The 17,708-nt window shown below is 37.4% G+C and overlaps 1 protein-coding gene and 1 pseudogene across 1 annotated transcript in view; both read left to right on the top strand.

Moving 5' to 3' along the window:
- Window positions 1-15,458, top strand: part of LOC112058422 (inter-alpha-trypsin inhibitor heavy chain H3-like) — a 22,381-nt gene extending 6,923 nt beyond the window's left edge. Inside the window, exons 9-16 of the mRNA XM_052891583.1 lie at window positions 224-361; window positions 1,280-1,446; window positions 2,204-2,350; window positions 2,993-3,148; window positions 3,572-3,644; window positions 5,185-5,259; window positions 14,992-15,203; window positions 15,414-15,458. Coding sequence (XP_052747543.1) covers window positions 224-361; window positions 1,280-1,446; window positions 2,204-2,350; window positions 2,993-3,148; window positions 3,572-3,644; window positions 5,185-5,259; window positions 14,992-15,203; window positions 15,414-15,458 — 1,013 coding nt within the window. The remainder of the gene's footprint in view (window positions 1-223; window positions 362-1,279; window positions 1,447-2,203; window positions 2,351-2,992; window positions 3,149-3,571; window positions 3,645-5,184; window positions 5,260-14,991; window positions 15,204-15,413) is intronic.
- LOC112044199 (U6 spliceosomal RNA) lies at window positions 12,940-13,012 on the top strand (annotated as a pseudogene).
- Window positions 15,459-17,708: the final 2,250 nt, after the last annotated feature.

The following is a 17,708-nucleotide window of genomic DNA, read 5'->3' on the forward strand; positions in this document are numbered from 1 at the left end:
AAACAAAAAGTACCAGTAAGTGCAAATAATTAAATAACAAATTATTTTAATAAGTTAGACTTTAAGACATTAGTTGCAGAAAGAACAGAGAATAAAATAGGTCAGAACTAGCATATTGACTTGTTCTTATAATGGCCTCCTCTCAGCATCGACACTGGGCTGATGTTTCGTGGAGCTTTTACTAATAATACGTAATTAACTTAATTTTACATAAATCTCCTAGAACAGCTGGAGCCTATCATCATCTTTTTGACGGACGGGAACGTCAACAAAGGAGAGACTAGCACTGCCAGAATCACTACATCGATTACTAAGAAGAATTCAGGACATAAACGAGCCTCCTTGTACACTCTCGCTTTTGGTGAGTTTTTAAAGAAACATACCTACATAAATTAAAAATGCGAAAGTGAGTTACATAGTTTGTTTTTATGTTACGCTTTCACGTCTATTTCACGAAACCGATTTTAAAAATTCTTTCACCAATGGAAAGCTGCTTTATCGCAGAGAGTGATATCGACTTTGTCCTTATTCCTGTATTTGAAATATACATAACTAGCTGACGCCGCGCGGTTTCACCAGCGTGGTTCTCGTTCCCGTAGGAATACGGAGATAATATATAGCCTATAGCCTTCCTCGATAAATGGGCTATCTAACACTGAACGAATTTTTCAAACCGGACCAGTAGTTTCTGAGATTAGCGCGTTCAATCAAACAAGCTAACAAACAAACTCTTCAGCTTTATATCTGAGATACAAGTGAGAGATTACTGTGAGATGAGAATTTATATTTATCAAGAACTATACTTTACACTGGACAAATCAGCCCGAACAAAATTAGGTGTCGAAGACATTGAGCATTGTGGAAGATATGAAGCAATTTAAAACAATATTGCCTAAGCATTTGCCGAAATTGTTCCAGATTGTTCCAATAATTTCTTCGCTTCATATGCGTTTCCAAACACTAGTTGCCCCAAAAAATGTAAGCCCACTGTTTCTTAGCTTTACGGCTACTGATAGGTTAAGGACAACCCAAAACTTGTCCCTAACCGACAAAGACAGCATATAAGTTTAAATATTAGTGTCTCCGCGCACGGGAGCCACGCCACAACCTTAAAACACCGCCACCGACCTCTTTTCTCTCTTTGTCTGCGTGTGTAAAGTCTGCTAATTCGTAAAGGGCCAGTACGATGGACTATTAGCCTAACCCCTCTTTGAGAGGAAACTCGAGCTCAGCAGTGTGGCGAATATGGGTTGATAATGATGATGATTTTGTATCTTAGGTGAGCATGCAAACCGCATTTTCCTCCGCGAACTCTCTCTCCGGAACAACGGCTTCATGCGACACATCTACGTGGCGGCGGATGCTGCGCTCCAGTTGTACGACTTCTACCGCCAGGTGTCGTCACCGCTGCTCTCTCATGTCCAGTTCCTGTACCCTCGTCAGCAGGTAATACTGCCAGCTCAAAAACTTTGACTATTTAGACTATGGACCTGTTTCGCACCCAAATTCACCAACAAAAAAGTCTGTCGTTTTTTGAGGGGGACGAGGTAAACTCACACATCGAAAACATTTAACACCATTAAATATATTCTGTGTCCATACACTATACACAACTATATATTTGAGTCGTAATACACACACGCGTAATTTTTACACAGATTAACCAACACATCGTTTAGAATATTCACAGAATATACACATAGAATGTTCGACTACTTGATCGATTTTTTGCTAATTTGTATGGTTTTTTTTTAACTTCGTCATGTATTAACCAATTTTGAAAATTCTTTTTTTTTGTTTGAAAGAGTTACTTCCAGACTTTGTTTTTTTTTTTTTTTTTTTACTTCTAGACTGGTCCCATTTAATTTTTACGAAAATTGGTTAGGTAACTACATTTTTTGGAATTTTAAAATATAGTTGTTAACTTATTTAAGAAAATAATACTTTTAAAAGTTTCAATCTCTAAAACTACGCGATCTAAATTTAGAAAAAAAAATACAGAAATTAGCTTTCAATTTTAGAGTAACCTTGAACCATTAATTTTTTTCATAACTGTGAAGGTCACTTTTAGAGAGATTTTAGTAAAATGGGCAATATAAAAATGCAAACTGGATATAAAAGTCAAATATAGTTTTGGTCATTGTAAGAATAAAAAAATTAGCATAACATACTTCGGATGTATGCAAATATCCTTATTTTTCAGATTAAAGAAGGTTCCGTAAGTCGCAGTAATTTCCACGCTATTAACGCGGGCTCGGAGGTGGCGGTCGTGGGGCAGATCGCTGAAGACGTCAGCGAAATAGACCCTGTGGTCTTGGGTCTTTATGGTAGTGATGGTGGTGTTAGTAGAGTAAGTCATTATTTTCTTTTTATGTTAAAAAACTTTAGATTAATAATGCCAAACCTTAAGCTTGTATATGTTGACGAAGCAGACTAAATTCCACTTCTAATAACGGAGAAGGCGTAGCCTCAGGGCAGGTTCTAAGCTTTACGTGTCAAGGATGGCAGATACACAAAGTAACACTATCAATTGTTAGCGGAGCGACCGCTTAACTTACTACAGTTCTACCCTCTAACTACAATATTGATCATGTATAGTGCTGATACTGTATTGTAAACCAGGAGTAACTAGCGTATGGCAGTAAGGCTGCCACGAGTGAAATTACGGGCTGGCAACCGCTAGTAGCAGGATTAAAGAGCTCTTTTACAGCTAGCCAATACTCTCCTTCTTCATTCGTGTCGCCTTCCAGCCAAGTAATTAGCAATGCAATGTCACGTACTCCTTGGCGTTTCTAACAGATATCGCTACCTAATTAGTTACTCTAATTAATGTAAGATGGCGCTACTATCTAACCCTCCGACATATATTAATCAATATAAGTTATTAACAGAAACTTTAAGCAAGCAAACTGACCAGAATCGAAAACAATGGATGACGCTTTTGCCGTCGGGCAAACGGGTTTGGTCGATGTCACCACGTATTTTTTAACAGAAACATTTCAAATCGACGCCAAAAGTAACCGTGAACCGAACGAAGAATGAACACTTGCCTCTAGAGCGTCTGTGGGCGTACCTCACCATCAAGCAGCTACTGGACAACCGTGAGGACAATGAAGCTGAAAAGAAGGCTCTAGATATAGCACTTAAGGTAAGAATTTGGGAATTGTCATCTTTATTACCAATTCATGGTTCTCCAACCTCTGTAATGAGGTTGGAGAACCATTCTCATCCTCCAGATTAACACAATGCTCCTCGAGCTCGAGTCTCCTCTCAGAATGAGAGGGGTCAAATCAATAGTCCACCACGCTGGCCCATTGCGGATTGGCAGTCTTCCCACACGCAGAGATTTAAGAAAATTCTCTGGTATGCAGGTTTCCTCACGATGTTTTCCTTCACCGTTTGAGACACGTGATAAAATTTCTTAAATTGCACACAACTGAAAAGTTGGAGGTACATGCCCCGGGCCGGATTTGAACCCACACCCACCGGAATCAGAGGCAGAGGTCATATCCACTGGGCTATCACGGCTCCATCTATATGTATGTACAGTAACTCATATTTTGATTTCCAGTATACGTTTGTAACACCTCTTACGTCGCTGGTAGTTACTGCGCCGACCGAGTACAACTATATGGATAAACCTCGTAAGTATACGATTATACTCATCTATACTCACCTGCACACAATCAATATTATTAATATCATTTATCTTATTGTTTGTTATCCTTGTTATCCTTTGTTACAACACTTATAACTCGAGATTTGCTGCACCGATTTTCATGGTTTTTGATTCGTTGGATTTGTCTCCGCTAAGAACAGCAGAATACATCCTAAAAACAATGAAAACTCAACCAATAAATAACTATGAAAGATGAATAATTTTCCATAAATCTTACTTTGTTTAGTAGGTACCTGTCAAACATTTGTTGTCCATCCTATCAAATACTGTGTAAGTAATAATTGACATTTATACGTGCGTTCAGAAATACTGACAAAACAATGATTAACATTTACGCGTGCGTTCATAAATCGTTGTAATTTTAGAACTCAAGAGGTAGGGGTAGAGTAGGGGTAGAGTAGGGATAGGAGTAGGGTAGTGTAGGGTAGGGATAGGGAAAGAGTGCACATAAGTCTAAACGAAGCTTGACCGGGTCCGCTAGTATTAATTAATAGCGGGCGTACGCGACTTCGTCCGCCCTTAGACCTCTTTAATCCAGCCCTTACAGTAGTATCGCTGTAAAAATAGAATAACTTCTCCCGTTTTCCCAACATATCCCTTCACTGCTCTGCTCCTATTGATCGTAGCGTTATGAAAAGTATCTATGACCTCCCCAGGAGTCTAAAATATAATTGTACCAAGTTTCGTTAAAATCTGTCGTATAGTTTTTGTTTCTATAACGAATACAGAGACAAAAAAAATCGAAAAAAAATATTTTTAGGTACAATATCGATTATATTATCCCCCATCAACAAAATTTTCATAATATCTTCAATGTACAGAATGTACAAAATGTACAGAATTTGTATCATAAGTATAGATTCTAGATGACGCTGGCGTCCGTTATGCCACGATAACGTTTTATGTTACAAATGGTATAAGTAAAATCTCAAACTGCGAATAAATGTATAGAATTCGACCAGTTTTATTACAAGTTATATAAGAAGATATTGATAGATAAGAAGATATAGATATAGATATTAATATTGTAGAGAAGTGAGGTTGTAGGTAGGAATCTAATCTACTGAATCAATTTTGAAAACTGTTTTAGCGATACAAAGCCACGTAGTTTTTTTTTTTTTTTTTAATTTATTTGGTTAACCAACAATCTTACATTTCTTACAAGCTATATAATATTTTTATAACATAGGTAACAAGGCAAAATATTCGTCCACTTATAGGTTAACACTACATGCTCTAAATAATAAGATTATCTTTATAATTATAATACTAATTAAAGTTAAACAGTTTTACAGCTATACATAGGTAAAAGGATATATATACAAATTTAAAAGAAAAATCATTGTTAATAACATAAGCTATATTTTGTCCTCCTATTCTCACGGGAAAGGGAACTAAGCGAGTGAAACCGTGGATGTCTGCTACTTTATATATATTTAAATTATGACATATTTTTATTACCTACGGCTTATCTAATGGGTAAATTATGGTATGCTATATTACAGCATCAATTGTACCAGCGATACAACCAAGTTATGCTCATCCCTGGAACGATGTAGGACCAGCAGTTACAGATTTAGGTAAGATGTTTTATATAATTACATATTAATAATTATTTTATTAATGAAGATAATACTTAAATAGGCTAATCTTATTATAAAAATAAAATATAAGGAAATTATAACTACAACTACAAAATTAAAATAAATTAAAATTAAAACTAATACCTAAAAATATTTATCAAAATTTGCCGCCCTTGGTAGGGTGCCCATCACGCAGGCAGCATTCCCGCGTTGAATTGCGATTGACATTCTTTGCGCGAGAAAGCTGCCCGCCCGAGGGTCGCCTGTTGCCTCTCTGAGGCGTTTGCTGATCTCCTTGTGGAGAGTCTGAGCGCTCCTGCCCCACGGGCCTAGTGTCTCGACGCCAAACGGGACGAATTCATATTGGGCGCCGAGACAACTGTATTTTAGAAACTTTTGACGCTCACGCATGTCTGCCGACGCCCCGCCATGTCTGCCGGTCGCCTTGATGTATACTTGATTACATATTTATTTCTATATTATTAACTAGCAGACGCCCGCGACTTCGTGCGCGTGAAATTTAGTTTTACACAAATCCCACCGGAACCATGGATTTTTATGGGATGAAAAGTAGCTTGTGTTAATCCAGAGTAAAAACTATTTCTATTCCAAATTTCAGCTAAATCGGTTTAAAATTGACAAAGTTTCATACAAACATTCACCCCCTATTTTATCCTACATATCATTGATATGTAGTTAAAGTATAGTGTTTATAAGCAAAAAGCATCATTCGAAGTCGTATTTTTGACGTATAATCGGAACTCAACGTAGCAATTTATTCGTTTATGGTATTTTAATTTTATATTTTTAATTCTTTGTTGCAAATACCAACTTGAGGGCCGACAAAATTTGGATTTTTCTCGACAAACGAGACGAGTTTTAACGGTGGATATGCTGCAGTTAGAGGTAAGACTAACTTTGTCACTGTATTTTTCTCAGGGGTTTTCTCATTAAAAAATGATTAAAAGACAAGTCAAAGTTCATTTATTTCAATTAGACTCAGTTTACAAGCACTTTCAAAACGTCATTATTATATAATGGTGATAATAATTGGTCGAAAACTTAAAACTATAGTTACGAGGGTTCCAAAAATGCCTTAGTTCGAGAAGAGCCCAAAACTATAATTATCATTACCATTATCAGCCGATAGACGTCCAATGCTGGACATAGGCCTCGTGTAACGACAGTGGCATAGCGTGCCTTGACGGGGCCCTTTATCAAAATAAATTGAGAAGCCCAAATGAAGGGTAATTTTCTCACAAAAGTAACAAAAATGTTTGGTTAAAATAATTACGTTAGTGATTTTTTAACATAGGATGTTTCTATTTTTTGGGTGCTCGCTCAACACGGAAACAAAAGAGATTGCTTTTTTGCTTTTGTCATATCTGGAGTGCAACTCTAAAAGCAGTTTTTTTCCGGAAAGTACCAGATTCAGTGTGATTCTGGATTACATTTAACAAATACCCCTGTAGTCTGCCGCCCCCGTATCTATACTAATATTATAGCTGAGGAGTTTGTTTGTTTGTTTGATTGAACGCGCTAATCTCAGGAACTACTGTTCAGATTTAAAAAATTCTTTCAGTGTTAGATAGTCCATTTATCGAGGAAGGCTATATATTATCCCCATATTCCTACGGGAACAGGAACCACGCGGGAAAAACCGCGAGGCGTCAGCTAGTTATTGATACGGCTGATACGGCGGTAGCTTCGCCCCTGTGTCACGACATCCAAACGTCACGATCTTGAGCCGCCTATAACTCCCTTAATGTCGTTGGTCCACCCAGTGGGGGGTCGACCAACACTGCGTTTTCTGGTGCACTATTTCAGCACCTGACCCGTCCATCAGGTCTTCGAATTATTTCCCCCAATGCTACTTCAGCTTTGCGACTCGTTTGTTATTTTGTTTATTTCAATCGATCCATATTCGGCTCACTGCTAAGCTCGAATCTCCTCTCAGAATGAGAGGGGTTAGACTAATTGTTGACCACGCTGGTCCAATGCGGATTGGCAGACTTCACACAATCAAAGAATAAGAAAATTCTCTCTTAAGCAGGTTTCCTCACAATGTTTTCCTTCACCGTTTGAGACACGTGATATTAAATTTCTTAAAATGCACACAACTGAAAAGTTGGAGGTGCATGCCCTGGACCGGATTCGAACCCACACCCTCCGGAGTCGGAGGCAGAGGTCATATCCACTGGGCTACCACGACTCAATATTTGTTCTTTCAATATCTATTGCCAATTATAGATTTTGTACTATTAGATATGTTACGTGTCTAATTGCCAACATAATCACCACAAAAAGTGTTCAGAGACTTCACTGAGTCACACACACTTGCATGTTTTTGTGTTTACTTGTTAGGAGGAGAATGAAAATCGACACTCCACTTTGTTGACAGTGCAATGATGTTGTGGTAGTATGTAGGTAGTATGATATTACCTAAACTAAATAGGAAAAGATAGGATACAATTTAGGCTAATATTAAGGTGATATAATTAGCTATATTTTACAGAATTTTTATTAAAGATTTTTATTTTTCAGATTATAGAAACCCATCAAAATCTGTGGTACTCATTACATCAAGTAAGTTTTATAATTATTTTTAACTAGCGGACTTAACTTTCTTTCTTTCTTAATTTTTCCGTACTATGGTCTCTAATCGTGCCAGGTTTTGAATTCATTCAGTATTTCAGCGTGATGCCTGGTCAACATAAATTACGGACAGACAGACAAAAAATAAAAGAATGAATATTTTTGGCTTTAATTTTGATTATATAAAAAGCATGCTAACTAAAATTTTCAAAACATATAGTATTTGACCTGTTTTTGACAGCTTTATTATAAATAGGCATAGGTAGATTCCTGCCTTAGGAGAAAGTTGTTTTAAGTATAACTATCTTGTCTATTTTTTTTATTATTTTTATTTATTTTTTTAGCAAAAACAGTCATTATCTGTGGTATCGTATCGTCTAAATGAATGGGCTGATGGTAATCAGTTAAATCGTTTAAAATCTAATTAAATGTTTTATCATGTGCAGGTACACAACATGTGGGCAGGTTTGTTGGTATGTGATATTTTTATATACGTATTTGCAAACAATCTTATCTATGAAATATTTTAAGTATTTTTTTTTATTTACAAGTTAGATGATTGATTACAATCTCACCTGATGGTAAGTGATGATGCAATCTAAGATGGAAGCGGGCTAACTTGTTAGGAGGAGGATGAAAATCCACACCTTTCGGTTTCTACACGGCATCGTACCGGAACGCTAAATCGCTTGGCGGTACGTCTTTACCGGTAGGGTGGTAACTAGCCACGGCCAAAGGCCGAACCAGCCAGATCTGGAGCAATTAAGAAAACCTCAATCGGTCCAGCCGGGGATCGAACCCAGGACCTCCGTCTTGTAAATCCACCGCGCATAACACTGCGCCACGGAGGCTGTCAAAAAGTAGTATGTAAACAATATATTTATTTTTACAAAGACAAATACATATTAATAATTAAATTAATTAATAATAATAATAAATTAAATAACTATAATACGCTGGCGCTGTTACCCCTCTGGAAGGCAAGACTTATCCTTTGGGTCAAATAAGCGTCAGTTCTTGGGTCACCTGACGTATGGATCAATTTGTCGGACATACAATTAAAAAAATTTTTGGTGTCTGATGACAAAGTCTCAAAGGCAAGCGCCGCAAATACATAATCTATATCTATATTAACATTATAAAGCTGAAGAGTTTGTTTGTTTGATTGAACGCGCTAATCTCAGGAACTACTGGTCCGATTTGAAAAATTCTTTCAGTGTTAGATAGCCCATTTATCGAGGAAGGCAATAGGCTATATATTATACCCATATTCCTACGGGAACGGGAACCACGCGGGTGAAACCGCGCGGCGTCAGCTAGTCATTAGATATGATTGAGTATTTACGACGCTTAAGGAATTGAACGTATTTAGCAGCTGCGCCAGGCGTTTTCGTATCTACGCGCCAGGCGTTTTCGTATCTACGCGGGTTGCATCCCATACTAAAGCACGTCCCATAGACCACGGTATTATAGTCATCCCGTCAGGCCTCTTGCCATCATCCCTTAAGAGCGCGCAGCAAGTCGGTACGATATGGATAAAATTCGAAGCGCAAGCGAGACGCCGAATTATGACTTTCACTTGAGTGAAAAGTACGGAGCGATTAACGCGCGACGCAAATTTTATGACGTAAGCGCCAAAACCATTTTTACCTAATTGCAAGTAAATTAAACAACATAACGAAAAACAAAATGGCCCATGTTCAAGATATATACCTAATTTTCTATACAAAACAAAAATTTTAGAAAATAAGTTTGCTTTTCCTGAGATTGAAAGCAAAATATGAGCAAAACATGTATTTTTCAAAAAAATAAACTTTTGAGAAAAGTTTTACAAATTTTGTATTTTGTATAGTCATAACGAAGCTAACACTTTGAAATATCATTTACCCAAATATCAGGCTCCTAACTTTTCCAGAATCTGAGATCCAGAACCATTTGTAACCACCAAATTACATATTGCACACTCTTAACAAACCGGGAGGTTCTAACTGCGCAGGAACAGCGGCAGTGGCCAGTGCGCGACGAACTATATCGTTGATAGTACCGTGGCGATACAAACGACCGGCGCTTAGTATGTTTCTAAATATTACTTAGTTTATTAACCGACTTCCAAAAAGGAGGAGGTTCTACGTTCGGCTGTATGTATGTTCTTTTTTTTTTTTTTTTTTTTATGTATGTCCAGCCGATAATTCCGTCAATTATGGACCGATTTTGAAAATTCTTTTTTTGTTTTGAAGGGTTTACTTCCAGGGTGGTCCCATTTTTTTCATGTCAGGATCTGATGATGGCATCCTGGAGAAATTGAGGGGAACTTTCGAAAGTTGTAGAGACGGCTAGTACGTTTGTTAGTGTTTCCATAAGGTATTTTAAACCACTACAACTTTATGAAGGTTTGGAGGTGGTCTGATGATGGAGCCGAAACACAGACGATGGAACTCGTCAAGGATTTACAGCAGTCACCTTATGTTTGGGCTTGATTAATTTGTATTGATGAGTACTTTCCACCTATATGGGTTGTGACTGTATTAAGGGTCTGGTGATGAAGACGAGGGACAGTGAAGAGAACTCCTCGACGGTTCACAGTAGCTACCTTGTGTTTGGACTTGATAAATTTGTATTCATGAGAACTTACCACCTAGATGGATTGTGACTGTATTAAGGGTTTGATGATGAAGACGAGGGACAGTGAAGAGAACTCCTCGACGGTTCACAGTAGCTACCTTGTGTTTGGACTTGATAAATTTGTATTGATGAGAACTTTCCACCTAGAAAGATTGTGACTGTATTAGAGGTCTGGTGATGAAGACGAGGGACAGTGACTCGACGGTTCACAGTAGCTACCTTGTGTTTGGACTTGATAAATTTGTATTGATGAGAACTTTCCACCTAGATGGATTGTGACTGTATTAAGGGTCTGATGATGAAGACGAAGAACAGTGAAGAGAACTCCTCGACGGCTCACAATAGCTACCTTGTGTTTGGACTTGATAATTTTGTATTGATAAGAACTTTCCACTTAGATAGGTTGTGACTGTACACACGCAGTGGGTATGCTAACACTAAAAATGAAAAAATAAAAATTTTAATAAAAAAAATTCAACCGACTTCCAAGTCAAAAAATAACTTTAACTAAAAAGCAAAAAATAACATCCTACCTATGTGCTACCTTCTGATCAGTTTGAAGGCGGTGCCAAGCCAGTGTCGTGTTTTAATTAAAGCTGTTTCTGGAATAACCACAGAAATTTTGTAGTTTAAACGTATTTAATTAAAACATCACTGGCTTGGCACCGCCTTCAAACTGATCAGAAGGTAGCACATAGGTAGGATGTTATTTTTTGCTTTTTAGTTAAAGTTATTTTTTGAGTTGGAAGTCGGTTGAATTTTTTTTATTAAAATTTTTATTTAACTTTGCAAATCTCTAATTTTGTATTTTCTTAACAGATAGGAAACGCAAGCGATACAATTCTCCCACAAATTATAACGATCAAGGTAAGAAATATAAAGTTGAGTATCAATAATACGTTCAAACTTTGTTTTTGTGTATTTCTAAACTTGATTTTTTTAGGTCGTAATCGCGGAAACCGCTATACTGCTTCCAAGGGCGGAGTGCAGCTTTCTGAGCGTCTTCTTGACAAACGGCATATTATCACTTCTGGCGGTAAGAGTACCTTTTAATGTATGACGGCCTGGTGGCAATATTTTATTATAGAATATTCATCAGTACCCATAAAACAAGCTACATATACGAGTACTATGTCCTAATATAATTATTTTTTATAGTAGGTATAGTAGTAGCAATATTTTTAATTTGTCTATTTCTCTTCCAGAGATGCGCATAAGCATCTCTTGAAAAGAAATAGACCTATTCCCAGTTGCAGCGGCATTGGTTGCTTCTTTTCACGAGTTGTGGTGTTGGTGGTAAGCTAGGCATACTGCATTGTTTACACAACCTTTCATGTATTTTTTCAGACAGTGGCGTCCGTAACCATCACGCGATCTTCCCAAGCAGTGAACATCCACTTTTTAAGCCTAAACGTAAGCGTTTATTATGATTATTATCTATAGTTTCATTAAATGGAAATACATTTAAACGTATATTTCATTAGTTTAATTTTGTTTCAGGTTTTGGCAGTTTTGGAGCCATGAGTAGTATTCGTGAGTATAATCATAAAATTATGACATCCATTACCCTGAAATAAAAGTAGTGTAAACTATATTTTTTAACCGACTTCCAAAAAGGAGGAGGTTCTACGTTCCGCTTCCGTATGTATGTTTTTTTTTATGTATGTCCAGCGATAATTCCGTCATTTATGGACCAATTTTGAAAATTCTTTTTAAACTTTATAACTAACTTACACGGTAAATCTTTCACCTTAAAATAAGAACACCGTCTTTAAAAAAAATTATTTTATTTTATTTTATTTTTAGGGCAGACTTATTCAGAACCAGTTCGTCGCCTTACAAAGGCCGGTAAGTACGAATAATCTATATCTATACTTATATTAGAGCTTTTTTCGTCCGTTAAAAAAGTTCTCGTGCGAATGAGGGCAAAACTGTATCAGATCAAATTCTGTATCTACATTGAAGATATTTTGAAAATTTTAGTTATAAGAATACAATCGATACTCAATCCAAAAATATTTTTTTGTTTGTCTGTCTGTCCATATTTAATGTTGACAGAGCATCACGCTGAAACATGGAGTAAATTAGGAGTTGAAAGTTTACATCGATTACTACGCGGACGAAGTCGCAGGCGTCTGCTAGTCTAAATAAAAAATAGAATTTTAGATTCTAAAGAAGTAAATGTGGTTGTAATCTTTGGATCGACTGAGTCGATTTTGAAACTTCTTAAACCACTAGAAAGCTACGTTATTTGTCAATTATAAAGAGGTAGGAAGTTGTGAGGTTTTAGGGGGAAGGTAATCTCTGGATCTACTAAAACAATTTTGAAAAATCAATACAAAGCCACGTTACATGCGAGTATCATAGGCAAATAACGGAGAAAGATGAAGCCAGCGCCTTGTTAGGTGAATAACTCAAAGGATGGGTTCTTGGGTTGTCCAAGTTTGACTGTAGGTATATGTACTCGCTTCGGCAGTACATATACTAAAATTGGAACGATACAGAGAAGATTAGCATGGCCCCTGCGCACGGAGGTCCTGGGTTCGATCCCTGGCTGGGCAGATTGAGATTTTCTTAATTGGTCCAGGTCTGGGTGGTGGGTGGCTTCGGCCGTGGCTAGTTACCACCCTACCGGCAAAGACGTACCGCCAAGCGATTTAGCGTTCCGGTAAGATACCGTGTAGAAATCGAAAGGGGTGTGGATTTTCATCCTCCTCCTAACAAGTTAGTCCGCTTCCATCTTAGACTGCATCATTACTTACCATCAGTAGTAGATATTATTAGATTGTAGTCAAGGGCTAACTTGTAAAAAATAAAAAAAAAAGGTACACAGTAGTTAGGTAGCTCATCGGAACTTTGTATATTCTCTTCACTCAAAAACACTTGTTTCTTATATTCTACGAGTATATGTAATGGAGTCATCTATAGAAATAGTTTTGGCTCCAATAGCTCTGTTTTAAAGGGGCCGGACTCATCTTAGAGAAATGGTCGTTCGATCCGCGCCCGTTTGGCTATTGTTGTACCCGCTCCTAAACACAACATTTTTCGAATCGTCGTCATCAACCCATATTCGGCTCACTGCTGAGCACGAGTCTCCTCTCAGAATGAGAGGGGTAAAGCCAATAGTCCACCACGCTGGCCCAATGCGGATGAGCAGACTTCACACACGCAGAGAATTAAGATAATTCTCTGGTATGCAGGTTTCCTCACGATGTTTTCCTTCATCGATTGAGACACGTGATATTTAATTTCTTAAAATTGTGATATTTAATTTTTTCCGAATACTTGAAGGGAATATTGGTCATATTTAAAAGATATGAAAATTATTATTTTTACAAAAAAAAAAACAACTTTTTTAAATTTTTTGTTCTTAGATTGGAGTGAGGAAGATGAGGACTCTCGCGAAAACATCGGTACGAGAATATTTATAAATAACCATTAATTCATCGACAGTAGAGCAGTGATAGCCCAGTGGATATGCCCTCTGCCTCCGATTCCGGAGGGTGTGGGTTCGAATGCCACTAGGCTATCACGGCTGAACTATTTTCTTATTAAAATAAGCTATTATAATTCGGCTGGGTATATGTTTTTGTACACTGTGCAATTATTACATCTCGTGTATTGTACTCATTTCTCAAATTAATTTATATTTAAATTTTTAAATTTATAGTCTTTGGGCCCAGTAATAAAAATCCGGCTGGGCCGATTGAAGTTTTCTTAATGGGCCCAGGTCTGGCTGGTGGGAGGCTTCGGCCGTGGCTAGTTACCACCCTACCGGCAAAGACGTACCGCCAAGCGATTTAGCGTTCTGGTACGATGTCGTGTAGAAACCGAAAGGGGTGTGGATTTTCATCGTCCGCCTAACAAGTTACCCGCTTCTATCTTAGATTACATCATCACTTACCATCAGGTGAGATTGTAGTCAAGGGCTAACTTCTAAAGTATTAAAAAAAAAAGCCATCTTCCAGACTATGCTGCGTCCGATAACAAATTAGGTATGCTCCCTGAAAATTGTCCAACAAGGACACTTTCGGCTTAAATTTTCTTTCAATATCTATTATGCACAATACGGAACAAATGTTGTAATGTTTTGTTACTTGGGCACAAAGACTAATAAGATTATTTTAATGTATTTTATTGCCAGATGCAAAAAAAATTTAATAAAAAAAAACAACCGACTTCCAATTCAAAAATTAACTTTAACTAAAAAGCAAAAAATAACATCTTACCTATGTGCTACCTTCTGATCAGTTTGAAGGCGGTGCCAAGCCAGTGATGTTTTAATTAAACACGTTTAAACTGCAAAATTTCTGTGGTTCTTTCAGAAACAGCTTTAATTAATACACGACAGTTTGTAGAGACGTCTCTATCTTGCTCTAACTTATATTACTTGTAGTACAAAGAAAAAGGATGACATATAATCACTCAATACTTTAAGTTCGAGCACTTAGGTCGTGAATAAATATTTTGCGGCTCAAAGACTATTATTATTTTAACCTATTTTATTGCTAGATGCAAAAACTGTTGAACCCCTTGGCTCCACCGTCACCACCACTACTACTACAACCACTACAACACCAGCTCCAACTACAGTTTCAAGCAGAAACTATCACCTGGAAGGCTTTGAGTGGACGTCGTCCCTACTCAACGCCAGCGCTGACGCTCTTACTGTGCGAGGAGCAAACAGTGAACAAGTTTTCCTGAAGCTCACCACGGATATCGACGTGAGTGTTAATAAAAACATAAAATCTTTACTTATATTATAAAGAGGTAAGGTTTGTGAGGTTATAAACTCTGGATCTACCAATAGAACCCCATGCGATTTCTGAGAGTAATAGCTGCATTATTTAACAGTGAATTCGCAGGCCTCTTCTAGTTTTTATATGTGTACAAGTACCATAGTTATACGCCTTAAATATCTATTGTCCATTCAGACCATATCAATGTGTCGCGGGAAAAGCCATGCCAGTACTTCCTAGGAGTTGTTTGACCAATTATGTAGCCAAGACGTAAATTTTTGTAGTAAACACGTCAATTCTCTTTCTACAAACGCTTCAGACTAATTACCCCCTATAGGACATGCCTCGCTAGAGGTGACCCCTCTGTAAAAAGTATTTGATCATGATCAAACGTGCTCATATAAACAACGTCCCCAAAATCGATGTTTCATTTTGTTAAAATTACACGTGTGTGCGTATAACGATCTAAAATTTATAGTTCTGTGTCGGACACAAAAACACAGGGTAGGTATATTATTTGGTGTTAAACATTTGCGAAGTGTGAGTTTCGGATACGTGAGAGCTCAGTGGAAATGACCTCTGCCTCCAATTCCACATGCATGTTTTCAGTTGTGTGCATTTTAAGAAATTAGATATCACGTGTCTCAAACGGTAAAGCAAAACATCGTGAGGTAACGTGCACACCAGAGAATTTTCTTGATTCTCTGCGGGTGTGAAGTCTGCCAATCCGCATTGAGCCAGCGTGGTGGACTATTGGCCTAACCCGTCTCATTAGGAGAGGAGACTCGAGCTCAACAGTGAGCTGAATATGGGTTGATAACGAGTTTCTTCGTCCTCCTTAAATAACGACAGACAATTTGTTAGTGAATTTGAGAGTGATACAACTCCAATGATTGGTCTGAGACAAACGCTAACGATTTATAATCTAAAACATGTATGGGATTGACATTCATTATCAACCATTATCCATTATCAAGTAGCTACGTTGTAGGTCACATGATTATCCTATCAACCGGATATTATAACCATTACATTTTTTAGTTTTCGAAGCGTTAGTAGAAATATAATTGCTTCGAGTAATTTGACTACAGAATGCTGTCACAACGATCTCTTTAACATAATGTGCGTATTTGGTTTATTTTGAACAGCCTCCAGTAGCAGTGAGCGGAGACGTCACGTGCTCGAACAGCACGTACGCAGTCGACACGAGCGACGAGACGGGCAGCGTGTGCGTCTACGTCACGCGGTGCTACGCCGCGCGCAGCATTACTGCCGACGACTATCAGAACAGCTACTGCGTTGTTAACAACAGGTAGATAATTAAGAGCGCGCAGCATGTCGGTACGATATGGATACAATTCGAAGCGCAAGCGAGACGCCGAATTATGACTTTCACGTGAGTGAAAAGCACGGAGCGATTGACGCGCGACGCAAATTTTATGACGTGAACGCCAAAACCATTTTTACCAAATTGCAAGTAAATTAAACAACATAACGTAAAACAAAATGGCCATGTTCAAGATATATACCTAATTTTCTATACAAAACAAAAATTTAAGAAAATAAGTTTGCTTTTCCTGAGATTGAAAGCAAAATGTGAGCAAAACATGTATTTTTCAAAAAAATAAACTATCGAGAAAAGTTTTACAAATTGTGTATTTTGTATAGTCATAACGAAGCTAATAGCATTTTGAAATATCATTTACCCAAATATCAGGCTCCTAACTTTTCCAGAATCTGAGATCCAGAACCATTTGTAATCACCAAATATTGCACACTCTTTAATTTGTCATCGAAGATGAAGAAGAAGAATCATAGATCACGAAATTCTTTTTTTATTTTTATTTTTTATGTAGTATTTTAAACTACTACATTTTAATAAAGGTCTGGAGTCGACTTGATGATGGAGCCGAGACATTGACGAGGGAACACGTCTACCATTTACAGCAGTTACCTTGTGTTTGGGTTTGATTAATTTGTAATAATGAGAACTTTCCATCAACATGGGTTGTGACTGGAATTAGGGGTCTGGTGATGGAAACGAAAGACACTTAAGGGAACTCCTCATTTGTTTACAGTAGCTACTTTGTGATTGGGCTCGGTCAATTTGTATTGATGAGAACTTTATATCAACATGGATTGTGACTGTCATTAGGTGTCTGATGATGAAGACGAGGAACAGTTAAGGGAAGGGAAACTAAAAATCAAAAAATAACATTGTATGTGCTATCTTCTGATCAATTTGAAGGCGGTGCTAAGACAGTGATGCATTAACTTAAGCCGTTTTAATCATAAAGATTCAGTATTTTCAGACAGTTCTTACCCGTGTTTTTTTTAGAAACGAGTTTAATTAAAACGTCACTGGCCTGGCACCGCCTTCAAATTGATCTGAATGTTATTTTTTGCTTTTTAATTTAGTGGAAATATTTATGTGGTTTTGAAGTCGGTTGTTTTTTTTTTTATTAAAATTTTTATAACAATCAAAACTGA

This window comes from Bicyclus anynana, chromosome 4 (assembly GCF_947172395.1).
Source record: "Bicyclus anynana chromosome 4, ilBicAnyn1.1, whole genome shotgun sequence".
In the NCBI taxonomy this organism is placed as follows: Eukaryota; Metazoa; Arthropoda; class Insecta; order Lepidoptera; family Nymphalidae; genus Bicyclus; species Bicyclus anynana.